A 26,946-nucleotide genomic window follows, 5' to 3' on the forward strand; every position below is an offset into this window, starting at 1 on the left:
TCTTTAGAGAGGAAGAATAACCCCAGAAAGAAGTGGAAAATCATATAACTTTATACTCTCAAACAAAATCTATGGTAACATAAAACTAAATATATAAAAAGAAAAGGAATCCAAAGATATGATATGATATAGCCAAATAGAATAAAAGAAAATTTCCCTAAAATAAAGAACACTCAAAATCTAGCTTGGTGAATATAAACACAGGAGAAAAAAACCACTATGGATAAGCAGGCAGAAAAGTAAGGAGAAATACCAGGCTAAACTAAAACTTCTCCATTGCAAATAATTTTCTTTTCTTTTTCTTTTTTTTTTTTTTAAAGATTTGATTTACTTTATTCATGAGATACGGGGGTGGGGGGTGGGGGGAGGCATAGACACAGGCAGAGGGAGAAGCAGGCTCCATGCAGCGAGCCTGACATGGGACTCCATCCCGGGACTCCAAGATAACGCCCTGAGCCAAAGGCAGACGCTCAACCGTTGACCTATATGCCTATTCCAAAAATACTGTACTTAACTACCTTTACAGCAATGTTTAGATGTCTGGTACAATTAGTTCCTTTCTCAATGATCTTTTAAAAATTTATATGTAACTATTTTTCTTCTTTTTTCTCTTCCAGAAGAATTTCAGAATCAAGCTAGTCAAATTCATGAAAAAATCTGTTTGGATTTTAATTGGTATTGTATTTAACTTTATTAATATTTGGGAACTCTGACATCTTTCCATTATTCGCTTTTTTTTTCCCCACTAGAAACAGGGCAAAGAAATCTTTTCTACAACGTTACTCAGTAACAAAAACTATTTTTGCATGCCATCTTATTTCTGGACACCAATTAAATCCAGTAATTCTAATTGTTGATTCTCTGATTTTTTTTTTTAAAGATTTTTATTTATTTATTGAGAGAGAGAGAGAGAGAGAGGCAGAGGGAGAAGCAGGCTCCATGCAGGGAGCCCGACGTGGGACTCAATCCCGGGCCTCCAGGATCATACCCCAGGCTGCAGGCAGCACTAAACCGCTGTGCCACAGGGGCTGCCCATGATTTTTATTTTTTTAAGATTTTATTTATTTGAGAGACTGAGAGCATAAGCAGGGGGGTTGGGAGGGGAGAGGGAGAAATAAGACTCCTTGCTGATCAGGGAGCCCGTGATGCAGAGTCCCTCCAGTCCTCCATCCCAGGACCCTGAGATCATGACTTGAGCTAAAGGCTGAGAACCAACTGAGTCACCCAGGGACACCTCTCTCTTTGATTTTCTATATAGATGCTAGCACTTACAAGTAAGTTTGTTTTCTTCCTTTCCAATAGTTCTATCTAGTTCTTTTTGTTGCCTTATTGCATTGGTTAGATTGTCAAGTCCAAGTTTAATGGTATCAGAAGCATGGTTACTCTGGCCTTGTTCTTGACTTTCTTGGAAATGTACCTTAATATCTCCAGTATTTTCTGTAAATTTCAGGTAGAGAGACTCAATCTCAAGTTAAGAAAATATCCTCCTTCCTCCTTTTCTAAGAAAAAACAATTTTTTTTTGAAAAAACAAATTTTTAAAAAGATCTTAAGTAATCTTTACACCCAATGTGGGGCCCGAACTTACAACCCAGAGTTCGAGTCGCATGCTCTACTGAACCAGCCAGGCATCACTTTAAGAAAGTTTTAACAATCCTGGGGCATCTGGGTAGCTCAGTCAGTTGAGCATCTGACTCTTGATTCTCACCTCAGGTCTTATCTTGGGGCTCCACACCCAATGTGGAGCCTACATTAAAGAAAAAGAAATTAACAAAAGTGGGTATTAAAAATATTTCTTTATCTTTTGCTGAGAATATGATTTTTCTCCTACTATTAATGTAGTAATTACATTAATAGGTTTTTTTTTTCATTAATAGGTTTCTTAAGGTTGAAACCTCTTATGTTCTTGGCATATATCATACTTGGCCATAATTAACTTTTTTCATATGTATAACATACTCATTTGTTATATTATTTTATATTTTTTATCTGAATTCATATAAAAATTAGCTTGTAATGTTCTTTATTATTATCCTCTTACCTAGTGCTAATGGCGCTATCCTAGACTCATAAAATAAGCTCTTAAGTATTCCACTGTTTTCTATGGTGTGGAAGACCATCTGGAAAGTTACTGCTCCTTAAAGAATTAGGGTCTAGGCTTAGAAACTGCCTGGACTTGATGTCTCTAGCTATCTTTACAATTTCCTCTAAAGTTAATAATCTATTCAAGCTTTCAACTTCTTCCTGAAGCAATTTTACTGATGATTTTCTTAGAAAATCACCCTGGTAATTCAGATTTTCAAATTTAATAGAAATTTTCATAATTTTGAAAATCACCTCTGAGTTCATTTTATGTTGCATTTCTCACTACTATATTGTTCATTTGTGCCTTTTCTCCTTATTCATCAGTTTTATTTTATGGTTTTCTTAAAAGCTAGTTTTTAGGGGTTTCTGGCTGGCTCAGCAGGTGAACGTCTGTCTTAGGCTCAGGTCATGATCCTGGGGTCCTGGGACCAAGTCCTGCATTGGGCTCCCTGCAGAGAGCCTGCTTCTCCTTCTGTGTCTCTGCCTCTCTGTCTCTCTGTCTCTCTCATGAATAAATAAAATCTTAAAAAAGAAAGAAAAGCTAGTTTTTAATTTTGCTAATCAAGTTTATCAAGTTATAATTTCTATGTTACTAATTTATGCTTTTTAAAAAATATTTTAATTCTTTGCCTCTGCTTTCCTTTGGGCTTATTTTGTTGTTCTTTTTATTTTTTAAGTTTACTGATTTGTGAGAGAGAGAGCGCACACGCGCACACACATGCAAGTATGATCGCACACAAGTTGGGGAAGTGGCAGAGGGAGAAGGAGAAAGAGAAAGAGAATTTCCAGCAGACTCCCCACTGACTGGAGTTCGATCTCACAGCCTTGAGATCGTGATCTGAACTGAAATCAAGAGTTGGTCGCTTAACCTACTGAGCCACTCAGGTACCCCTGTTCTTGAATTCAATGTGTAGTTCACTTCTGACCTTTGGTTGTTTTGTTTTGTTTTAAGATTTTACTTATTTATTCATGAGAGGCACAGAGAGAGAGGCAGAGACACAGGCAGAGGGAGAAGCAGGCTCCATGCAGGGAGCCTGACGTGGGTCTCCCGGATCATGCCCTGGGCTGAAGGCAGTGCTAAACCGCTGAGTGACCCGGGCTGCCCAATGTTTTGGGGTTTTAAAGAACGACTGTATTTATTTGAGAAAGAGCAAGTGAGAGAGAGAGAGAGAGAGAGAGAGAGAATGAACGGGAGGAAGAGCAGACGCAGAGGGAGAAGCAGACTCCTTACTGAGCAGAGAGCCCTACTTGGGGCTTGAGCCCAGGGGCCCTGAGATTGTGACCAGAACTGAAGACAGATGCCCAACTGATTGAGCTACCCAGGTGCCCCTCTGACCTTTGGTTTTTTAAAAGACTCAGACAATCCAATTTTCTGTATGCTATGTTGGTTTTTATTTATTTTTATTTTTAAAAGATTTTATTTATTTATTCATGAGGGAGAGAGAGAGAGAGAGAGAGAGAGGCAGAGACACAGGCAGAGGGAGAAGCAGGCTCCATGCAGGGAGCCCGATGCGGAACTCGATCCCAGGACTCCAGGATCAGGCCCTGGGCTGAAGGCAGGCACTCAATCACTGAGCCACCCAGGGATCCCCTATGTTGGTTTTTATAAGTAACCTCATTATTATGATTTCATTTCCTAAGTTTCATTTTGTTCTCTTAACTCCAAAATATACAGAAAGTTTTAAAAAAGATTTTAGTTATCTGAGAAGGGGGGAGAGAGAGAGAGCAAAGGGGGTGAGGAGCAAAGGGAGAAGGAGAAGCTGACTCCCCACTGGGCAGTGAGCCTGATGCAGGGCTGGATCCCAGGACCCTGAGATCACAACCTGACCACCTGAGCCAAAGGCAGATGCTTAACCAACTGAGCCACCCAGGCACCCCAGAAGTTTATTTTTAAATGTCTATTTGAATAGATTTCTCTTAGTTCTCCTTTTGCTATTTATTTTTATTTTATTGCATTATGGCCAGCAAATGAGGCCTATGTGATATCTGCATTTTTGGAATTTGAGATTTTTATTTGCAGTCTTACACATGGTAATTTTTTCCTTAATATTGGTAACTCTGAGTGTGAAAAAAATGTGTAACCTAAGAATTATGTATTTATTTTTTTAAAAAGATTTTATTTACTTATTCATGAGAGACAGAGAGGGAGAGAGAGAGAGAAAGAGAGAGAGAGAGAGAGAGAAGCAGGTTCCACACAGAGAAGCTGATGTGGGATTCAATCCCAGGACTCCAGGATCATGCCCTAGGCCGAAGGCATACACTCCACCACTGAGCCACCCAGGCGTCCCAAGAATTGTGTATTTATGGAAGCAAGAAAAAAATTAATCTCTAACATGTGAAGACTCATGGAGGTCCCTTTAGGAATCCATCTTGAAAAAGAAACATAATGAAAAAAATCTACCCAACTGACAAGAGTAATCAAAGTAAGAACAATGTTTCAAACTCAATCAACTTGTATACATTAAGTATATACAGTTCTTTGTATGTCAATTACATTACAACATACCTGTTAAACCAAAAAGGGAATACAAGAATGGGAAAGTTGTGGAAAAAATAATTCGGGTGAGCAACAAATTAAACAAAGTGTAAATTTTATCAATGAGGACAACCTAAAAAAAAAAAAAAAAAAAGACTTTCTTCATTTTTCATGGAAGATCAATGGGTAAAATTTGATACAGAAATAGAGGTGTGGGGCACCTGGGTCACTCAGTTGTTGAGCATCTCTTTGGCTCAGGTCCTGGGATTGAGTCCCACATTGGGCTCCCTGCAGGGAAGCCTGCTTGTCCCTCTGCCTATGTCTCTGCCTCTCTCTGTGTCTCTTATGAATAAATAAATAAAATCTTTAAAAAAGAAATAGAGGTATAAGCTTATTTTGCTAAAAGTAACTTTGAGATGGGGCACCTGGGTGGCTCAATGGGTTAAGCATTCAACTCTTGACTTCAGCTCAGGTCACTGAGACAGAAAGAGCCCTGCATCTGGCTCCATATTCAGGGGAGTCTACTTTTCTCCTTCTCCCTTTCCCTCTCCCTCTGCACCTGCCCCCACAGACATTCTCTCTCTAATAAAAAAATATATTTTTTAACAAACAAAAAGTAACTATAAGATGAACTAACAGATAATGCCATTTCCAAATTCACATAAAGACTGACAAAAATTATTAAAAACAGGTTGTAAAATACAGTTCTATTTTACAAATCTTAAGGAAAAAAGATGTGCAAGACATTTTTGTAAATATGTGAAAGGGGATCCCTGGGTGGCTCAGTGGTTTGGCACCTGCCTTTGGCCCAGGGTGCGATCCTGGAGTCCCGGGATCAAGTCCCACGTCGGGCTCCCGGCTTGGAGCCTGCTTCTCCCTCCTCCTGTGTCTCTGCCTCTCTCTCTCTCTCTCTCTATGTCTATCATGAATAAATAAATAAATTAATTAAAAAAAAGTAAATATGTGAAAAATATCTGAAAAGATTATACTATCGAGGCAATGGTGGCTACCACTAGAAAATGGGACTGAGAAACTGAGGAGGGGGTAATGTTTACATTTTGACATATAAATTTTGGTAATAGAATTGTGTTTAATGAATAGTGAACTTAAAATTGGGAAACTCGTTCTGCCTCTGTTACTAGTCATGAAACTGGTAATTTTAATTTCTCCTATCCTAATTTATCTGTAAAATAAAGATATTTGTCATATCCACATAAATGATTTTGTTATTATTCAATATTTATATGCCTCAGAGTAGTAAAACAAAGAAGGCAGGCAATATACATTTGCTGAGCTGAATCACACTTAGCAGTACTGCTCAAATTACCAGGTTCCAGTATGTCAATATTTACTTCATTTCTACAACCAAAATACCTCAAAGCTTGTTACAAGCTAACTGGTATCCAACCTATTAGAAACGCTAAAATGAAGCAAAGGCAAACTGAAGTGTCAAAATGTATCTTACTCATAAGAGGTAAACATTTGTTTCTTCCTTTCAGTAAATATATCCTCATATTATTTTTAAAAATGGGAGAAAAAGTAAAAGCCATCATTTTATCTCCTTACTAAAAACTCTTAAGATTTTTCTATTCCTCAAATTTACATTTAGATGTAAGACCAATTTTCTAAAAAAAAAAAAAAAAAAAGACCAATTTTCTTTCTTTAATAAGCACTCTTTAAGTCTATTCTTTTTTTTTTTTTTTTTTTTTATTATTTATTTATGATAGTTACAGAGAGAGAGAGAGAGAGAGAGAGACAGAGACACAGGCAGAGGGACAAGCAGGCTCCATGCACCGGGAGCCCGATGTGGGATTCGATCCCGGGTCTCCAGGATCGCGCCCTGGGCCAAAGGCAGGCGCCGAACCGCTGCACCACCCAGGGATCCCTCTTTAAGTCTATTCTTACCTAAAATTCCCTACAAATTTAACTACCTGATATTAGGTTCTCTCCTCAATTGATTTTTATTAAAACTAAAAGCTCTATTTTGGGCCATAAAATTTAAATATTAATCTTAGTTATGAGAGTAATAAGGATGACTTGCAGTCAGTGCACATAAGGCATCCAGAAGAAAAAGATCTGGACTTAGAAACAAGAATAATTAAAAACCAGATATACCTTCAATAACAAAAAAGTTATTAATTACAATATTATTTATAGTTACAGAATAGTGGAAACTACCTAATTTTTCAAATATGGGAGAATGGTTGAAGAAACATGGTATGTACACAGTACACAGTTGTTAAAAAAAAGGCGGGGGGCGGGGGGGATCTCTATGAACTGATATGGTGTGAGTTCCAGGAGATTTTTCTAACGGAAAAAAAGCCAAGTGCAAAAGAGCACATATGGTATGCTACCTTTTACTTAAGAAAGGAGAAAAACAAGGGCAGCCCTGGTGGCCCAGTGGTTTAGCACCGCCTTCAGCCCAGGGTGTGATCCTGGAGACCCGGGGTCAAGTCCCACCTCGGGGTCCCTACATGGAGCCTGTTTCTCCCTCTGCCTGTGTCTCTGCTTGTCTCTCTCTCTCTCTCTCTCTGTGTCTCTCATGAATAAATAAAATCTTAAAAAAAAAAAAAAAGGCGAAACAAAACATACATGTATTTCTCTCACCTTATTTTTTTTCTTTTAGAAAGGGAGGGAAAAGGGAGAGGCAGAGGAAGAGAATCTTAAACAGGTTCCATGCCTAGTGCAAGCCCAGCAATGTAGGTCTCTATCTCACAACCCTGAGATCAGAATCTAAGAGCCAAAATCAAGAGTTGGACGCTTAGCCAATGGAGGCACCAGGCACCTCTCTCTCTTATCTTTATTAAATAATGAACGAGGTTGATTCTTATAGGAGGCAAGGAGGGAGTAACTTAATAGAAGGGATTCAGAAGAGAATACTTCTGAGTATAAACTTTTGTATAGATAATGCTCTACATATCCAAAATACTAAATAAGGATGGGAAAGCAGAGGAAATGCAAAACACACAAAACTGAACAAATGAACCCAAGTATATCTCAAATGAATAATATAACCATAGGAAGAGAGAGAAAAATAAAACTAATCCAAATAACTTACAAACACAGTATTTGATTATATATTTTCAGTCTTAGGCAGAGTGGATGGGAGGAGAACTACATACAAATTCTAAACTCTCTCTGGGAAAGTTTGTTTTTTCAAGTGGTAAGAGTGTAACAATTCTGAAACTATTTTGAAAGTATTCTAGGATTGAGCAAATGAGTCAATGTGTTGAAATTGCTGAGGGTCAGGTCTTACTACAGAAGAAAGATATAAATACCGTAGGGAGGAAAACAAGAAAGAACCTTATGGGACTACACTGGACTTAGAAGTATGGGGATAGCCTAATGATTTCTAAAATAAGTACGGGTATTGATATGTATGTTATCAGTGGGTCTCAATTGGGAGAGATTTTGCTTCCCCACCTCAAAGGAGAGTTGGCAATGTCTGGAGACATTTTTTATTGTGGCACCTAGTGCCTAGAGGCCCAGGTTGTTGCTAAACAATGGACAGTGTACAGGACAGATCCGACAGCAAAGAATTATTCAGCCCAAAATGTCAATAATGCCAAGACTAAGAAACCTTTAGTACACATGGTACCACAGTGTCTGTACATGTTTATACATATTTCTTGGTTCATACATGTTTATACATATTTCTTGGTTCTGTCTACTTAAAGAGCCCAGAAGCAGATACCCCAGTAGCAGTAAGTACACTTAGTACCATATCTTGATGTCAAATACCATTTTCCACTAAAAAGAACCAGGGCTTACTGGATCACTGACTGATTCTAGGATTAAGGCAGGATAAGTACACAAGCTTGGAAGACCTTGTTGGAAGGAAGGAAGGAAGGAAGGAAGGAAGGAAGAGAGAGAGAGAGAGAGAGAGAGAGAGAGAGAGAGAAAGAAAGAAAGAAAGAAAGAAAGAAAGAAAGAAAGAAAGAAAGAAAGAAAGAAAGAAAGAAAGAGAAAGAAAAAAGAAGAAAGAAAGAAAGAAAGAAAGAAAGAAAGAAAGAAAGAAAGAAAGAAAGAAAGAAAGAAGGAAGGGAAGGAAAAAGGAAAGAAAGAAAGAAAGAAAGAAAGAAAGAAAGAAAGAAAGAAAGAAAGAAAGAAAGAAAGAAAGAAATCACAAATAAGGGTATAAGAGCCAACTGAAGAGAATCCTATGGGACAGTCTGGGATAGTCAAATAACAAAACTATAAGAAAAGTAACGAATGATAAAAACTACTGAAAATATGACAACTTAGGAGTCTGTACCAATAATGAAAAAAAAATTTAAAGTCCCTTGATTACAGCAAAGTGAGTGATGATTAATAAATGTGGAATGGGTGGCTGTACGGGAAAATCATCACTTTGCAACCACTATTGTAAAGAATGGTTCAGGCAAGAATTATCAATGGATATTAAATCTAGCAGGAGAATACTGATGGAAATAATGTTTTGCATGGGGGTGCCCGGGTGGCTCAGTCGGTTAAGCTGCTGACTCTTGATTTCAGCTTAGGCCATGATCTCAGGGTTATGAGATCAAGCTCCACATCAGGCTCTGTGGTCAGCAGGGAGGTCTGCTTGTGATTCTCTACTTCTACCCACATCCTCTACCCCACTCCCTTGCTCTAAAATCTATCTTTAAAAAAATGTCTTGCATGGTATTAAAATGTCTCCCCACTTATATTTGTTGAAAAAATAAAAGTAACTATACAGTGGAGAAACTAGGCATCTTATCTTGACTGAGGGAACAAAATGAGCATCACCACTGAAGGGCAAATAGACATAATGTATCTCCAGACATGATATCCTGAGAAGAATACAAATTACTTATATAGTATTCTGGCCAAGAATATATACTCTGAATCTAATCATGAAGAAACATTAGACAGATACAAAATGGGGAACATGCTATTAAAAACAACCAACCAAAAAAAAAAAAAAAAAAAAAAAAAAAAAAAAAAAAAAAACAACCAACCAATCATTCCTCAAAAATATTGTCCTAGGGGGGATCCCTGGGTGGTGCAGTGGTTTAGCGCCTGCCTTTGGCCCAGGGCGCAATCCTGGAGACCCGGGATCGAGTCCCACATCGGGCTCCCAGTGCATGGAGCCTGCTTCTCCCTCTGCCTGTGTCTCTGCCTCTCTCTCTCTCTGTGTGTGACTATCATAAATAAATAAATTTTAAAAAAATTTAAAAAAATTATTGTCCTAGGGACGCCTAAGTGGCACAGTTCATTGAGCATCTGACTCATGGTTTAGGCTCAGGTCATGATCTCAGGCTCTCCATGGAATCTTCCGGAGAATCTTTTACCTTCCTCTGCCCCTCCCACTTGTGCTCTAAAATAATAACTAAAGTTAAATATATATATATATATATTATTGTCCTAAACAACACATAATGGCTGAAGAACTGTTCCAGATTAAGCAAGACTAAAGAGAAATATGGGTGCCTGTGTGGCTTATTTGTTTAAGTGTCTGACTCATGTCATGATTGTGGGATAAAGCTCCGCATGGGTCTCCATGCCCAGTGGGGAGTCTGCTGCAGATTCTATCTCTATCTCCCTCTCCCTCTGCCCCTTCCTCAACACTCTCTCAAATAAATAAATCTTAAAAAAAAAAAAAAAAAAAAGACTAAAGAGGAATGACAACTAAATATATTACCTAACCCCCTGTATTGGACACTATACTAGAAAGGAGAGAAAAAACAAAACAAAACAAAACAACCAAACTGTGCAATAAAGGGCACTGGGTTAATTGACAAAATTGGAATATGGAAGTAGAATAAATAAAAGTATTGTGTCAATGTGAAATTTACTGAAATTGCTAGCTGTCCTGTGGTTTTACAGAAGAATATCCTTATTTTTAGGAACTGCACACCAAAGCATCTGGGGTAAAGATCTTTGGTGTATGCAACTTATCCTCAAATGGTTCAGGAAAAAACACTGCATGTACACATACATAGATACACACACACACACACACACACACACACACACACACACAAACACAGTACTGAGTACAAATGATAAAGCAAATGGTACAAAATAGGTGAAATCAATAAAATGTACATTAAATATTTTTGTACCATTCTTTTTTTTTTGTACCATTCTTAAAACTAAAACTTACCCATAAATTTGAAATTATTTCCAAATAGTTTTGTAAAAAGCCACAGAAAAATTTTTAAAAATCTAGAACATGAAGCTAAATTATTCCTCTATATTCTTCACCTATAAAAACAGAATGCTATAAAATATGGAATACTATAAGATATTATAAAATATCAGTGGTCAAATCATTTTATGCCTCTCTCATTAATGCATTTGTATTAACTATTATGCTATCCACCTCATGAAGTTCAAATCTTCTAATAGCCCCTAAATGGTAAAAGATAAAAAATACAATAAGGCAAAGGAAAGGAATAAGCAATAACATAAAAGTTTTCATTTTTCTAATATACACATTCTAGACAAAAAAGTTTAGAGGAGCTCTGAATGATTTATCTTCCTACTGAACATAATATATTTTATACAAGCTTAGAATAAAACTTATCCCAGCTAACTTACTTCTTTGTTCTGCTTTAAACTTCTTTACAACAAGTCACAAGGGTAATAAATAACACTATTTCAAAGTAAGACCCAGTTTTAAAATCAGACTAAACTACCCAAACCAGTATCTGTACACTTACAATTAAGAGTTTTAATTTAAGAATAGATCTCCCAAAGTTCTATTTTAATTTACTACTTTGTCTTTTATGAGAGATTTTTTTTTTTTTTTTAATACAAAACAGAGAAACTCACAGTTCATCTCGTTGTCTCTGGGACAGCACCATTTTGGCTGTAATATCAAGCTTCTTTGATATAGTGGTATGTCCCTCCTTTGGGAAATCCAAAAGCTTTGCAATCCCTGGATTTATAACTAAATGTGCCACTAAGTGGCGTCCACACAGGGGAAGATGATTCTTTTACAAGTGAATCCAACCAGTAATCAGGAGATAGTCAACAAATAGGGTTCATTCCACCTAAGGAGAGAGAAAGAAAGAGAGAAGGTAATTTCCTTTACTTAAAATTTAAATTATTTCTAAATTACCATTTGCAATATACACTTTCAAAGATGAAATCCCTTAATGCTAATATGAATATTAGATGATATTTTCTGTTATAATCAATACCGTAATATCAGTATGTATTTTAAACTACCATTAATAGTTTAGGGATCCAAAACAGCACTATTTTCAAATTACCCATTCTCAACCATGTCACCGGCCAGGTAACACTGATATTAATTTTATTACATTTCAAATATTAACATATAACTTCTCTAAATCATAACTCTCCCTCAAAGGCAAAAATTTGGGGCACCTGGCTAGCTCAGTCAGTGGTGCGTGCATCTCTTGATTTCAGGATTGTGGGTTTAAGGTCAATGGTGGGTGTAGAGATTACTTAAAAATAAAATCTTTTAAAAAACTGCAACTGAAGTAATCTTCAAGAGTGAATATAAGTCACTAATAATCTCAGAAGGGTTGATATTATTTATAACATAAATAAGCTATTCAGCAATCACATGCCATCTTAACCAAAGCATTTGATCAAGAAACAATTTCATATTATTTCAATTTATTTTGTGTTCTTTAGAAGCACCTGTTTTCTTTCTTTCTTTCTTTCTTTCTTTTTAAGATTTTATGTATTTATTCATGAGAGACAAAGAGAGAGAGGCAGAGACATAGGCAGAGGGGGAAGCAGGCTCCTTGATGCGGGACTCAATCCCTGGACCCCAGAATCACACCCTGAGCTGAAGATGGATGCTCAACTGCTGAGCCACCCAGCTGTCTCAAGAAGCACCTGTTTTCAAAATAAAAAACTGAATGGACTACCCAGAATCTGTGTGCTCACACAGTAATCCAATTCTCTAAGTCAGTTCTTGGATAATTATAACCCAGTATTTCAGAGCCCTTTCTTTATATTTGTAACACTGTAGAATCAATTTCTATATAACATCTAAGAAATATTGTGATCAGTTCAAAGTAAATGTAGGTAAAAGTTAAGAAAAATCAAGAATTATTTCTTAGAGAATTATTCTTCAAATCTCCTATTTTACAAAAAAAATAAGTTTAGTTTGTCTTACCACACTGTACAAAAATAGACAGCATTTCCACTGTATTTAGAAAATATATTTGAGATAGTCTTATTTCAAATGCAGACTACTGGTACATATAAAATTCTATTGGCAGGCACACTTGAAAGGAACAGGAAATTGTCCTCTAAATAAAATTAACATTTAATGATGGGCCTGTGGGACCACCTATCAAGAGATACATCACGGACAGAAGAGACAAAGGCCACTTGAGTACCTTTTTCATGCTTATGACAGTCACACTATTCTATCCACAAGGGTTATTATTAGAGTGGTGAATAAACCAGTTAAGGAGTAAAAATGAGAACAACCCTGGTTTTAAATTTGAGCCCTGAGTCAAAAAGTGAGTGCTCAGATGTTTCCAATGGTAGCTACTGATTTTGATTAGTATCTTTCTGTTTAACAATTCTAGCAAATATAATCAGGGATTAATTTTATGATCTTTAATGATTCTTCCAACCTAGAGACTAGCTGGCTCAAAATGACGCCTGAAAACCACATCTCTTTTTAAATCCAGAAAAATAAGACTAAATGCCAGTAATAAATAGTGGAATAAAAACCAAACACAGGGACGCCTGGGTGGCTCAGTGGCTGAATGTCTGCCTTCAGCTCAGATGGTGGTCTCAGGGTCCGTGGATTGGGTCCCACATCAGGCTCTCTGCAGGGAGCATGCTTCTCCCTCTGCCTATGTCTCTGCCTCTCTCAGTGTGTCCTTCATGAATAAATGAATCAATGAATGAACGAATGAATGAATAAATCTTAAAAGGGGGGGGGGGACCAAACAAAATGGACAACCCAGAAAACCATCTCTCTCTGATATTTTACAACTTCTAATTATTTTAAGCCTCACTTTTCTAAGTCTCTCTCTCTCTCTCTTTTTTAAGATTTTATTTATTTATTCATGAGAGACAGAGATACAGGCCGAGGGGCAGGGAGGCAAGTGCGGGACTCGATCCCCAGGATCACATCCTGAGCTAAAGGCAAATGCTCAACTGCACAGCTACCCATGAATCCGAGTCTTTTTTTTTAAAAAAAAAAGATTTATTTATTTGAGAGAAAGAACACATGTGAATGCAAGGGGTGAGGAAGAAGAAAAGGGAGAATGTCTCAAGCAGACTCCAAGCTGAGTGCAAAGCCCAATGTGGGACCTAATCTCACCACCCCAAGATCACAATCTGAGCCACAACAAACCCCTCACTTTTTTTTGTTTTAACCATCAATAAGCCAATGCATCTAGGGACTCCTACACTCTGACAGAGGTCACATTAGGATAAAGCTTATCTGATGGTGGTGACTATCTGAACTGTCTATAAGTTTCTATTATCTGAAACAATGGTAATCCACAGAGTCCAATTTAATTATGGAGAGACTATCTCTAGCCAAAAACTAAATCAATGTACAAGAATAACAGCAGTACTAGAATACTAGATGATCTAATAATAATAAAGTCAAGACATAAAGTACTGGATGCGTAGCTGCATATTGCACAATTAATTCATCAAGCATTTACAAAACACTATGTACCAGGCCACCAGGATTAATAAAGGAAAATACTCGCTCTTTATACTCGAGAAGTTTACAGTCTACTGGAACAGTCAGTTAAAACTGTGCAGAGAGAGGCGCCTGGGTGGCTCAGTTAGCTAAGCATCAGATCATGACTTGATTTCAGCGTAGGTCATGATCTTAGGGTGGTAGGATCGAGCCCCACACTAGGCTCTGAGCTCAGTGCAGTCTGCTTGAGATTCTCTCTCTCTCTCTCTTCCCCTCCCCCTGCTCTCTCTCTTGCTCTCAAATAAATAAAATCTTGGGAAAAAAAAAAAAAAAAACAGTGCAAAAGCAGGACAAGTATTACCACAGAGGGGACAAGTATTACCACTCAGGATGAAGCTGAGGAGGTAAGCAGGCTATAGAGATCATAAAACAAGCTCAGGTCTTTACATTTATCTTAGGAGGAATGGGCAGCCATTAGAAAACATTTTTTTCAGAAAAATTACTCTTACTTACATAGTGAAGAAAGGACCAGAAAGACTGACAGGAAGACACTAGACAGGAGGCTTATAGTAATGAAGGTGATAGATGACGGGGAATCACACTACTACAGCAGCAATTAATGAACAGAATTAGATGGATTTAAATTATTTACCAGGTAAGTCTTACAGGATTGGTGACTAGATGTAGGCAGGAAGGTAAGAAAGGTCATGCAAGGAGTCAAGGATAACTTCAAGAGATGTCTGGTTTATTATTTTTATTTTTTTTTAATATTTAATTTATTTATTCATGACAGACAGAGAGAGAGAGGCAGAGACACAGGCAGAGATAGAAGCAGGCTCCATGCAAGAAGCCCGACACAGGACTTGATCCCGGTACGCCAGGACCACGCCCTGGGCCGAAGGCAGGCACTAAACCGCTGAGCCATCCAGGGATCCCCAGATTTCTGGTTTAGAACTATGTTGAATAGGAAACTCCTATGTGTGAGGAGAGGAGGGAAGTATAATTCATTCCATTTTAGGTATGTTGATTCCAAGTTTCCTGTTAAGATTTTTAGTAGGAAACAGCACAAATAAATCAGCTCTGAAGAGAATGAACCTACAAAAAAAAATAAAATTATTTTGCACTTATCAGTTTAGAGATAGTGTAACTGAAGTCATGACAATGGAAGACCCATGGAGAATACATAGACCTAGATGAGCAGAGGGCCTAGGTTATTAGAACCAGGCAGTACACCACCATTAAAAAAAAAAAAAAAAAAAAAAGCCTAAAAGCCTACAACTGAGGCTAACAATAAGCCACTTAAGAGGTAAAAGTAAAAAAACAGGGGAGAATACGTAACAGAAGCCAAGGGAGTATTTCAAGAAGTGGCAATCGATAGTATCCACAATCACCCAATTACTAAGCAGCATAAGGTCTGAAATGGGTCTACTTCATTCAGTATAGAGCTTACTGATAACCTTGATGAGATTGGTTTTAGTAACAAGAAAAGGATATGGCTTAACATATAGAAACCATATTTAGATGGGCTGAAGTGCAGGGAGAAGTAAAGATGGTACCATAAATATATATCTTACATATATATCTTACAAACAGTTGGAAATGTTGAAAAGGAGTTCTTCCCAACCAAATGAGATGTTTAAATGCTACTGGTGGAGGAATAAAAAGATACAGGAGAAATGAAGAGAGGAATAAAAAATTTTAGTATCACCATTTTCTTCCCCTAATCAACCAAAGGCAAATAGACAACCAGGCATGATATATCCCTTGACAGAGTAAAACTGCACCACCTATAAAATATTCTTGCCACAAAATCAAATCTGAATCTGTTTAAGTTTCTGGCTCCAACTATCCATTTGCAAGAAGCACAAAGGGCAGAGGAATATGTTAAAGACACCAAAGGGATATAACCAGCAATATCCAGACTGGGAAAAGCCTTATAAAATAAATGATCCAGCTTCTTCAAATAAATTCCAAGGAAAGGAAGAAAAAGCCAGAAAGGGAAACCTATAGGTAGAAAGACACAAGTTACATATCAACCAAATGCAATTTACAGACTTTATTTAGATATGGATTTTTTTAATTGCTTGAAAAATAAACAACTGCAAAATAAATCAATGAACAAATATTTGGGGAAAATGAACACTGGATGAAAGTCTGATGATATTTTTTTTTTAAGATTTTATTTATTCATTCATGAGAGACACACAGAGGCAGACAGAGAGAGAGAAAGAGGCAGAGGAGAGACAGACAGAGAAGAAGCAGGCTCCACGCAGGGATCCCAGGTCTCCAGGACCAGGCCCTGGGCTGAAGGCGGCACTAAACCGTTGAGCCACCCGGGCCGCCCAAGTCTGATGATATTAAAGAATAACTGACTTTTTCAAAAATCATAACGGTATTATGGTTATTTATTTATTTATTTTTTATTTATTTATTTATTTATTTAGAGAACATGCACACACGTGTGCCTACAGGGTGTGGGGGGACAGAGGAAGAAGAATCCTAAGCAGGCTCCATGCTCAGCCCAATGTGGGGTTCTATCTCATGACTCTGAAATCACAATCTGAGCCAAAAATCAAGAGTCAAACACTTAACCAACTGAGCCCTCAGGTGCCCCAACACTGCAGTTATTTTTAAGATTTTTAGAAATATACAACAAAAAAATTTATCAATAAAAATGGTAATCTGGGATATGTACCAAAAAATTTGCACAGTAGGCACCTAGCTTGCTCATTCAGTGGACCAGTACAGCTCTTGATCTTAGGGTTGTGAGTTCAAGTCCCACATTGGGTGTGACGTTTACTTAAAAATAAAATCTTGGGGGGATCCCTGGGTGGCGCAGTGGTTTGGCGCCTGCCTTTGGCCCAGGGCGTGATCCTGGAGACCCGGGATCAAATCCCACGTCGGGCTCCCGGTGCATGGAGCCTGCTTCTCCCTCTGCCTGTGTCTCTGCCTCTCTCTCTCTCTCTGTGTAACTATCATAAATAAAATAAAGAAAAAAAATATTTAAAATAAATAAATAAATAAATAAATAAATAAATAAATAAATAAATAAATAAATAAAAATAAAATCTTGGGATCCCTGGGTGGCGCAGCGGTTTGGCGCCTGCCTTTGGCCCAGGGCGCGATCCTGGAGACTCGGGATCGAGTCCCACATCGGGCTCCTGGTGCATGGAGCCTGCTTCTCCCTCTGCCTGTGTCTCTGCCTCTCTCTCTCTCTCTGTGTGTGACTATCATAAATAAATAAAGAAAAAAAATATTTAAAAAAATTTTTTTAAAAATAAATAAATAAAATAAAATCTTGGGGATCCCTGGGTGGCTCAGCGGTTTGGCGCCTGCCTTTGGCCCAGGGCACGATCCTGGGGTCCCGGGATGGAGTCCCATGTTGGGCTCCCGGCATGGAGCCTGCTTCTCCCTTTGCCTGTGTCTCTCTGCCTCTCTCTCTCTATGTGTCTATCATGAATAAATAAGTTTTTTTAAAAAATCTTAAAAAAAATAAAAATCTTGGGGCTAAGAATCTAAGAATATAATGTACAATATTTCTCAGATTTACATTTTAGCTTAAAATTTTAACATATAACTGCAAAATATCACATGACCACAGAAAAAAAGGGATCTCAAACAGAGCAAAAGATATAGTTCAGAATATTTTGCAACAATCTATTATTTACAACCAACAGTACAAATAAACCAGGCAATATTTTCACACCACCTAGTGAAGGAATCCTTAATCTTTTGGGGGCAGGGGGCGGTCACTGTATTCCTTTGAGAATGTAAGGAAAATCAAGATCTCTTTCCTCAAAGAAGCACATACAAACAGAGTATTACATGCACTTTTAGGCAGTTTACAAATTCTTCTGAAGTCAACATAATGAATGAGAAGACTTAACATTTTTGAGATGTATTTTGACAGCACTTCAATAATCCCTTCTAAGCTACTTATATATATTACAAATATATTTCAAAGAGTCTCATTTATTCATTTGCATGTCAATATTCAGACGTTCTGAGAGATCACTTCTGTGTTGCTTAAGCAATAGAAACAGAAGCTTCAATATGTTTCTTGAATACAGAATTCTTAACCTTTCTATACTCTGTTTTTTTTTTTAAAGATTTTATTTATTTATTCATGAGAGACAGAGGGAGAGAGAGAGAGAGACAGAGACTCAATCCCGGGACTCCAGGATCATGCCCTGAGCCGAAAACAACTGCTTAACTGATGAGCCACCCAGATGTCCCAACATTTCTATATTCTAATATTATATTTGTTTTATCTGCTATATAAATGGAGCTCTCCTAAACAAAATTTATTGCTGGAGAAAGTACCTCACCACAGAAAGAGAAAGGAGAAAAGTGAAAAAGAAAATAGCTTTTAAAAATCTTACAAAACTGGATGAGTGAATTATGAACTTAAATTCTTTGCATTTTCAGTTTCCATGTGTTAATATAGGTTTCACACTTACCAAAACAACCTTTATAACATATTTAATTAGCAATTTATCTTGTAGGGATCCCTGGGTGGCGCAGCAGTTTAGCGCCTGCCTTTGGCCCAGGGCGTGATCCTGGAGGCCCGGGATCGAATCCCACGTCGGGCTCCCGATGCATGGAGCCTGCTTCTCCCTCAGCCTGTGTCTCTGCCTCTCTCTCTCTCTGTGACTATCATAAATAAATAAAAATTAAAAAAATAATAATAATTTATCTTGTACATCAGTCCCTGCCAACCATGAGTTTATGAAATAGGAAATATACAGAAAATAAAGGATGTGTGTAAGGGAAAAACATAAGCTGATTATACGTTAACAGCAAAATTAACATAAAAATGGAAATAATCAGGGCAGCCTGGGTGGCTCGGAGATTTAGGGCTGCCTTCAGTCCAGGGAGTGATCCTGGAGACCGGAGACTGAGTCCCATGGCTCCCTGCATGGAGCCTGCTTCTCCCTCTGCGCCCCCCACCCCCTTTCTCTCTCACTCTCTGTCTCTCATGAATAAATAAATAAAATCTTAAAAATAAATAAATAAAGAGGGTCAGCAGATTATCTACCTTGCTTGACCAGCACATATTACAACTCATAATCCTAATCCAAACAATATTTTCTAGATACAGCAATGAGGCAAGGCAGAAACTACTGCCAATAAAGATTTACTGAGTACCTCTGCACGCTAGTTAATTTTTACAAGTTAAATAAAATCTATTGTTTCCCAATTAACTGCATGCTTCATGGTATTTTGCAAATCATTAGGTTTTTAGCACAGTTACAAAAAACAGAATTTTTCTCAAAACCACTAATGGGATATATTTTATTAACCTGCAGGACTATTCACATCACAGATATACCCCTCCCAGTGTTTCCAACTATTTTTACCATTTTTATCCTATTATCTTTACATAGATTTTATACACAATAATTCAATAAAGAAAAATAAAGCTAGCCTTTTTAAAAATTTTATTTATTTATTTGAGAGAGAGCAAGAGCATAAGCAGGGGGAGCTGGAGAGGGAGAAGCAGATTCCTCACTGACCAGGGAGCCTAATGACATGGAGCTTGTTCCAAGGACCCTGTGATCATGACCTGAGCCAAAAGCAGACGCCCAACCGACTGAACCACACAGATGTTGGTAATCTTTTTCTTATCACAAGGTGGTAAAAAGATAAAAAATACTTGTTTATAATTTAATGAATTAAGATTTCAGTTTGACCTAGACAACTAAAAGCTACTTTCTTAATTATGCTAGCCTTTTTTTTTTTTTTTTTTTATGATAGTCACAGAGAGACAGAGAGAGAGGCAGAGACATAGGCAGAGGGAGAAACAGGCTCCATGCACCGGGAGCCCGACGTGGGATTCGATCCCAGGTCTCCAGGATCACGCCCTGGGCCAAAGGCAAGCGCCAAACCACTGCGCCACCCAGGGATCCCTAATTATGCTAGCCTTACATGATGTTTCAAAAGCATCAGACCAAGGGGTGCCTGGGTCTGACTTTGATTTTGACTCAGTTTATTATCTCAGGATTTTTAGATGGAGCCCTTAGTACTGGGTGTGGAGTATGGAGCCTGCTTAAGATTCTCCCTCTCTGTCTGCCCTTCCTGGCCTTCCCTGCTCACTCTCTCTTTAAAACAAAACAAAACAAAACAAAACACAACACAGATAACCAGCATCAAACAAAAAAAGAGACATAAAACTGTCTATTCATGTTACATCTCATAATGGTACTACTTATTAATCTGTTTTTAGATACTCAATATATAGTCAAGTTATAAGCTCTTCTCAACTATGAAATGGACTTAAATGTGAATTATAGTGAGGAGTAATCAGAATAATAATATAAATAAATTCCATAAGTAATACCATACATGTTATCTCTGCCCTGTTTTGAACTTTATTTATTTTTTGAACTTTACATATATTTTCAAAACCTACCTTAATAAACTGGAAACATGCTTTCTTATCAAGGTTCTTGTTAACTTAATTTTTGACACTTTTTTCCATAAAAAATAATGAAGAGTGGGAATCCCTAGGTGGCTCGGCGGTTTGGTGCCTGCCTTCGGCCCAGGGTGTGATCCTGGAGTGCCAGGATCGAGTCCCACATCAGGCTCCCTGCATGGAGCCTGCTTCTCCCTCTGCCTGTATCTCTGCCTCTCTCTCGCTCGCTCTCTGGCTCTCATGAATAAATAAATAAAATCTTAACAAAAAAATAATGAAGAACATGTATGATCTGGTTAGTGTCACATGACTGATATTCTGGAAATCTTAAGAAATGAAAACTGAAGCAATCATCTCCCAAAACATGGTCTTTCTCCCCAGAAAGGAAATATTTTTTTCACTTATGCCATCTTCTTTTCCCCTTGCTCTCTCTGAATTGTTTGCACCATTCAAATCATTCTGATCTATGTATAACTGTGTATTAGAACACACATATGTGGGGTGCTTGGGTGGCTCAGATTAAAGGTCTGCCTTCAGCTCAGGTCATGATCTCAGAGTCCTGGGATGGAGCCCCTGCATTAGGCCCCTGCTCAGCATGGAATCTGCTTCTCCTTCTCCCTCTACCCCTTCCCTCATGCTCATGCCTCTCCTCGCTCAAATAAATAAAATCTTCAAAAAAAAATACATATGTGTTTTGATTTGGAACATCTCTCATTTAAATAATTAGTGGTGGGTATTCTGGGTGTTCCTGCAAATTCTTTATCACTTTGATAATCAAGATGATGCTCCTAAACATGACATCAGATCTAATCCCCAAGTTTATAGGTTTCTCTAAACTCTCAATATTTGACTCTGAATATTATGCTATAAAAATATTTATTTCTTTAAGATTTTATTTATTCATGAGAGACACAGAGAGAGAGACAGAGAGACAGAGAGAGAGGCAGAGACACAGGCAGAGGGAGAAGCAGGCTCCATGCAGGGAGCCTGATGTGGGACTGGATCCTGGGACTCCAGGATCACGCCCTGGGCTGAAGGCAGGCACTAAACCGCTGAGCCACCCAAGGACCCCTGTATAAAAATATTTAAAACTGCTATGTGCAATGCAGTCAAATAATGAAATAAATAAATAAACTTACATATACTAAGTCAATGCACTGAATATTCTGAAAAATACCCCAGTATATATAGTTTAAATCTATGAGATTAGATAAAACAAAGTACCTCCTAAGAGTAATTTCATTTCCTTAATTCAATCTTTGATTTCCTCACTTGTCCGTAAGTTTCTAGAGTTCCGAAATAATTTTCTAATAAAAATAAAGATTGCAAAATTAACCAAACTATTAATTGTCCTTTGCAGTATCTTGTGCTCTGTGTGAACAATAAAGTATAAGAAAAGTTTTCTCCCATGCTCACAATTTAAAAATGTTAGATCATTGCAAGTTTTTAATCAAATACCTAGGCTTTAAAGTATGCTTGTTCTTACTCTGCTCCATCTCAGAGGCCCATGATTCACTGGGACCTGCTGTTGGCAGGCAGTAACAAAAACAAAAAAGACCAGATTGATCCATCATTGAGAGACAGACTAAGCTCAGGCACAGTTTGCTGAAAAAGTAGAATTCTTCCAACAGCCACACCATTTCCTCACTTCTATTAGTTATAGCCAACAACCACATCTCATTTTACAAGATTTAAGTCACTGATCAAATAAATATCTGGGTACATATAAAAATAGTTTGCACTTTTCAATTAGCTTTGGGCCAAAGATTAAGAAGATATCACTTTTTCACAGAGAACTATTCCCACCAATCAAGTCTAGTAACTCTAATATCAAAGGCAAAAAGGCCAAGTGTTGTAAATATACGCTCCATAGCTAGGTTATGAATCTGAAGAAACAGGCAGAAAGTTTTTGGGCTTTGAAATCGAAAAGACATAGATTTAAGTAACACAATATAAATCATATCCAGATGTCCATATTTTCTTTTAGAATCCACCTTTTTTGCCTTTTTGTTTTGCCTGTCACTAGAAGACTGGAATCATGTATGAGATGGTTTGTACTATACCTCCTGTAATGGTTAATTTTGTGTGTCAACTTGGCCAGGCCACAGTAGCCAGATATTTTGTCAAATACTTGTTTAGATCTTGCTATGAAGGCATATTTTAGATGAGGTTAAAATTTAAATTAGTTGACAATGAATAAAGCAGATTACCCCCTACCCCCAATGTAGATAGGTTCATCCAAGCAACTGAAGGTTTTAAGTGAAAAGACATACACAACTCCCAAGGAAGAATTTTGACAGCAGACTGTCTTTGGACTCTAGCTGCAACTCAACTCTTCCCTGGATCTCTACAGGCTACCCTGTAAATTTTGGACTTGCCAACCTTCACAATCATGTGTCAATTCCTTGAAATCTAACCCACCCACTCAAGTGAGAGAGAGAAAGAGAGACTGTTACTTTTTTCTTTTAAATACATACGTACATTCTATTCTGTTTCTCTGGAAAACCCTAATATACCCCATATCTTCAGTTTAGTCATAATAATATAGCAGCCTTTTTTATTATAGGCTTAGCTGTCAATAAACTCTACTGGAATAAATACTGTTCACCCCTCATAGTACTTAAACTCTACTCTCTGGATACCCTCCAGGTAAATCAATACGGTCAAGGGTTTTCAAATGTAAAAGGTTGTTTCCCACCTACAAAAACAAGAAAGAAAAAAAAAAAAACAAGAAAGACACCCAGAACAAGGGCTACTGACATGCAAAACATAATTAAAAACTCATCCTACCCACTCTGTTTTCATCACTCTCTCCACTAAGTTTTTGATACTCACTACCATTACAATTTATAAGCATCATCTCATTACTGCTGGTATTTCCTCTCTTTTCATTTTTTTTCATTGTTTTTTCATTCTTGGCCTGTCTACCTCACCATCTCTTGGCTCTCCCTTTAATTAACCAGGATGAGGATGCATGCATACTGATTTATGCATGCATCCTCACAATCCCATGGCACACCCATCAAACATGTTAGATATAACCTTCATCCCAGCAGGGTTTACTTGTTGATGGGTGCTCAAATACTACTTCTTCATTGATTAAAAAATGAGGGGCACCTGAGTGGTTCAGTGTTTGAGCATCTGCCTTTGGCTCAGGCTTGATCCTGGGGTCCTGGGATCCAGTCCAATCCTAATACTCCCTGCAGGGAACCTGCTTCTCCCTCTGCCCATGTCTCTGCCTGTCTGTACGTCTCTCATGAATAAATAAAATCTTAAAAAAAAAAAAAAAAGTTTCCTCCTCTTCTTTGACTTAAGGCATGAAGCTATTTTGAACACCTGAAGGTTCCAAAGAAACTGAATTTCTGCCTTTAGATTTTATTGTATATCACTTTCTAGTGCTTTTTATCTCATATGAGATAAAATGAGTATTCTCTGTGATATGACTGTGTATGCCTATCAAAAGTGAAAAGGAATGTGAAAAAAGACAAACATTTCTTGTTCTAATATGATTTTAGAGATTGTGGGTCATTTTTCTCTTTACTTCGGTGCCAAAACATACTTAAATAAAAACAAAAGAAAAAAATCTACTTTTACTATTATTTTACAGGCATACAGCCTGACCAAATGGTTCTCAAATATAAACTATTCCTCCTAAAAATGTTGTTTCCTGTAAGTTGTGTTTTACTTTATCAAATCCATTATTTCCAGACTCTCTGGGATACCATGATGCCAAATAAATATCTTATAAAAATGAAGAATACTAAATTATACTACTTGCTCTCTAACTTTCAACTTGGATTCTATTATACTATTGACATCAAAAGAAAATGAATTCAACAAATTGATGCCACTGACCTCTACAAGTCTAAATCAATTTAGACAATGAGTCTTTAGGTTGAAAAACATCTACAGAAAACAGAATAAATGCCACATGTGTATTTTGTTTAACTGGATTCATTACAATAGTTGAAGAAGGAAGTAACTAGGAGTGTATATTAGAACCACTTGAAGAACTTCCTGAAGATAATCATAATAAAGGGCCTTATCCTCAGAGATTCTGAAGAGTCATCAAATTTTTTAAAAGTCTCTAAGTGATTGTGACGCACATCCTCAATAGAGAACCATATCCTCAACAGCATAAACTATAACCAGTCCTAAAAGGTTACAAGCAAAATTATAAAGATTTCCTCATGAAATCCTCAGTGTCAGAAAATGGTATCTGGGCTTCACAGGCAAAAATCAAATTACAAGGCCAAGGTACTCAGATTTCAATGATAATTCCTACTGCCACTCAAAATCAAAAAAATATTTACAAGACTCCTCAGATATACTTTGAAGAAATATATTAACAGGAAAAAAAGGCCAATCTAACATTTTGAAATAAAGTATTTTTCATTACAGTTGAGCTTTTATTGAAGATTTTTTTTAAAGATTTTATTCATTTGAGGGGATCCCTGGGTGGTGCAGCGGTTTAGCGCCTGCCTTTGGCCCAGGGCGCGATCCTGGAGACCCGGGATGGAATCCCACGTCGGGCTCCCGGTGCATGGAGCCTGCTTCTCCCTCTGCCTGTGTCTCTGCCTCTCTCTCTCTCTCTCTCTCTCTCTCATAAATAAATTAAAAAAAAAATTTAAAAAAAATAGTAAAAAGAATGAACATTAAAAAAAAAGATTTTATTCATTTGAGAGAGAATGTGTGTGCACATGCACATACATGCAAGAAGGGGGGAGGGGTAGATGAGAGGGAGAGAGAATCCCAAGCTGACTCAGTGCTAAGCACAGGGCCAGAGGGACATGGGGTTGATCTCACAACCCTGAGATCATGATGTGAGCTGAAACCAAGAGTCAAAACCAGGAGTTGGAGGCTTACCTGGCTGAGCCACTCAGGCCCCTATTAAAGATTCTCAAAAAATACTTCAAGAAGGAGTATTCAGTGGGGAGTCTGCTTCTCCCTGTGCCCTTGCCCTGCTCATGTACTTTCTTTTTTTTTTCTTTTTTTTTTTTTTTTTAAGATTCTATTTATTCAGGACACAGAGAGAGAGGCAGAGACACAGGCAGAGGGAGAAAGCAGGCTCCATGGAGGGAGCCCGACGTAGGACTCGGTCCCCAGTCTCCAGGATCATGCCCCAGGCCGAAGGCAGCGCCAAACCGCTGGGCCACCAGGGCTGCCCGTGTTCATGCACTCTTTCATACACTCTCAAACAAATAAAATCTTAAAAAATATATGTATTTTAGGAAGAAAAAAACAGCTGGCTTGTTCATTATATAACTAGTCTTCCTGGTATGATCTAACAGACATATTTGTTTGCACATACGTTAACTTTGTTACCTTTTATTTTGATTTTGTCTTTCCCCCTATTTATCTAAACCAAGGGTAACCAAACTTTCAGTAAAGAGCCAGAAAATAAGTATTTTAAGTTTCGTCAACCTCACCATTTCTGTAGCAGAAAACAATAAACAATATGTAAAACCATTTGCAGTGACATAAATAGAGCTAGAGATGCCATTTTTCTGACTTATTTCGCTTAGCATAATAACTCTCTAGCTAAGCAAAATTAAGTCAAAGACAAAAACCATGATTTCAATCACATGTGGAATTTAAGAAGCAAAACAAACGAGCAAAGGGAAAAAAAAGAGAGAGACAGGCAAACCGAGAAGGAAGGGGACTCTTAACTATAAAGAATTGATGGTGACCAGAAGGAAAGTGGCTGGGGGGAGTGGGTTAAATAGGTGATGGAGATAAAAGAGCACACGCTTGTGATGAGCACAGGATGATGTATATAAGTGCTGAATTACTATCTTGTACACCTGAAACTAATATTACACTGTACGTTAACAAACTGGAATTTATATAAAAACTTGGGGATCCCTGGGTGGCGCAGTGGTTTGGCGCCTGCCTTTGGCCCAGGGCGCGATCCTGGAGACCTGGGATCGAATCCCACGTCGGGCTCCCGGTGCATGGAGCCTGCTTCTCCCTCTGCCTATGTCTCTGCCTCTCTCTCTAGGTGACTATCATAAATAAATAAAAATTAAAAAAAAAAAAAACTTTAAAAAGATGAGAGGCACCTGGGTGGCTCAGTCAGCTAAGCATCTGACATTTTTTGTTTAATTTTATTTATTTATTCATGAGAGACACAGAGAGAGAGGCAGAGACACAGGCAGAGGGAGAAGCAGGCTCCATGCAGGGAGCCCAATGTGGGACTTGATCCCGGGACCCCAGGATCACACTCTGAGCCGAAGGCAGATGCTCAACCGATGAGCCGAGGTGTCCCAGCATCCGACTCTTGATTTCAGCTCAGGTCATGATCTCAGGGTGGTTGAGATCTAGCCCCACACATCAGGCCCCAAGCTCAGCATGGAGCCTGCTTGGGA

The 26,946-nt window shown here is 37.9% G+C and overlaps 1 protein-coding gene across 2 annotated transcripts in view; it reads right to left on the reverse strand.

Moving 5' to 3' along the window:
• The window catches only part of PAFAH1B1 (platelet activating factor acetylhydrolase 1b regulatory subunit 1), an 80,995-nt gene that overhangs the window by 34,604 nt on the left and 19,445 nt on the right, over positions 1 to 26,946 (reverse strand). For both annotated transcript variants that reach the window (XM_041724702.1, XM_041724701.1), the window contains exon 2: positions 11,340 to 11,560. In XM_041724702.1, coding sequence (XP_041580636.1) covers positions 11,340 to 11,371 — 32 coding nt within the window. In that variant the 5' untranslated portion in view covers positions 11,372 to 11,560. The remainder of the gene's footprint in view (positions 1 to 11,339; positions 11,561 to 26,946) is intronic.

This window comes from Vulpes lagopus, chromosome 12 (genome assembly GCF_018345385.1).
Source record: "Vulpes lagopus strain Blue_001 chromosome 12, ASM1834538v1, whole genome shotgun sequence".
Classification (NCBI taxonomy): Eukaryota; Metazoa; Chordata; class Mammalia; order Carnivora; family Canidae; genus Vulpes; species Vulpes lagopus.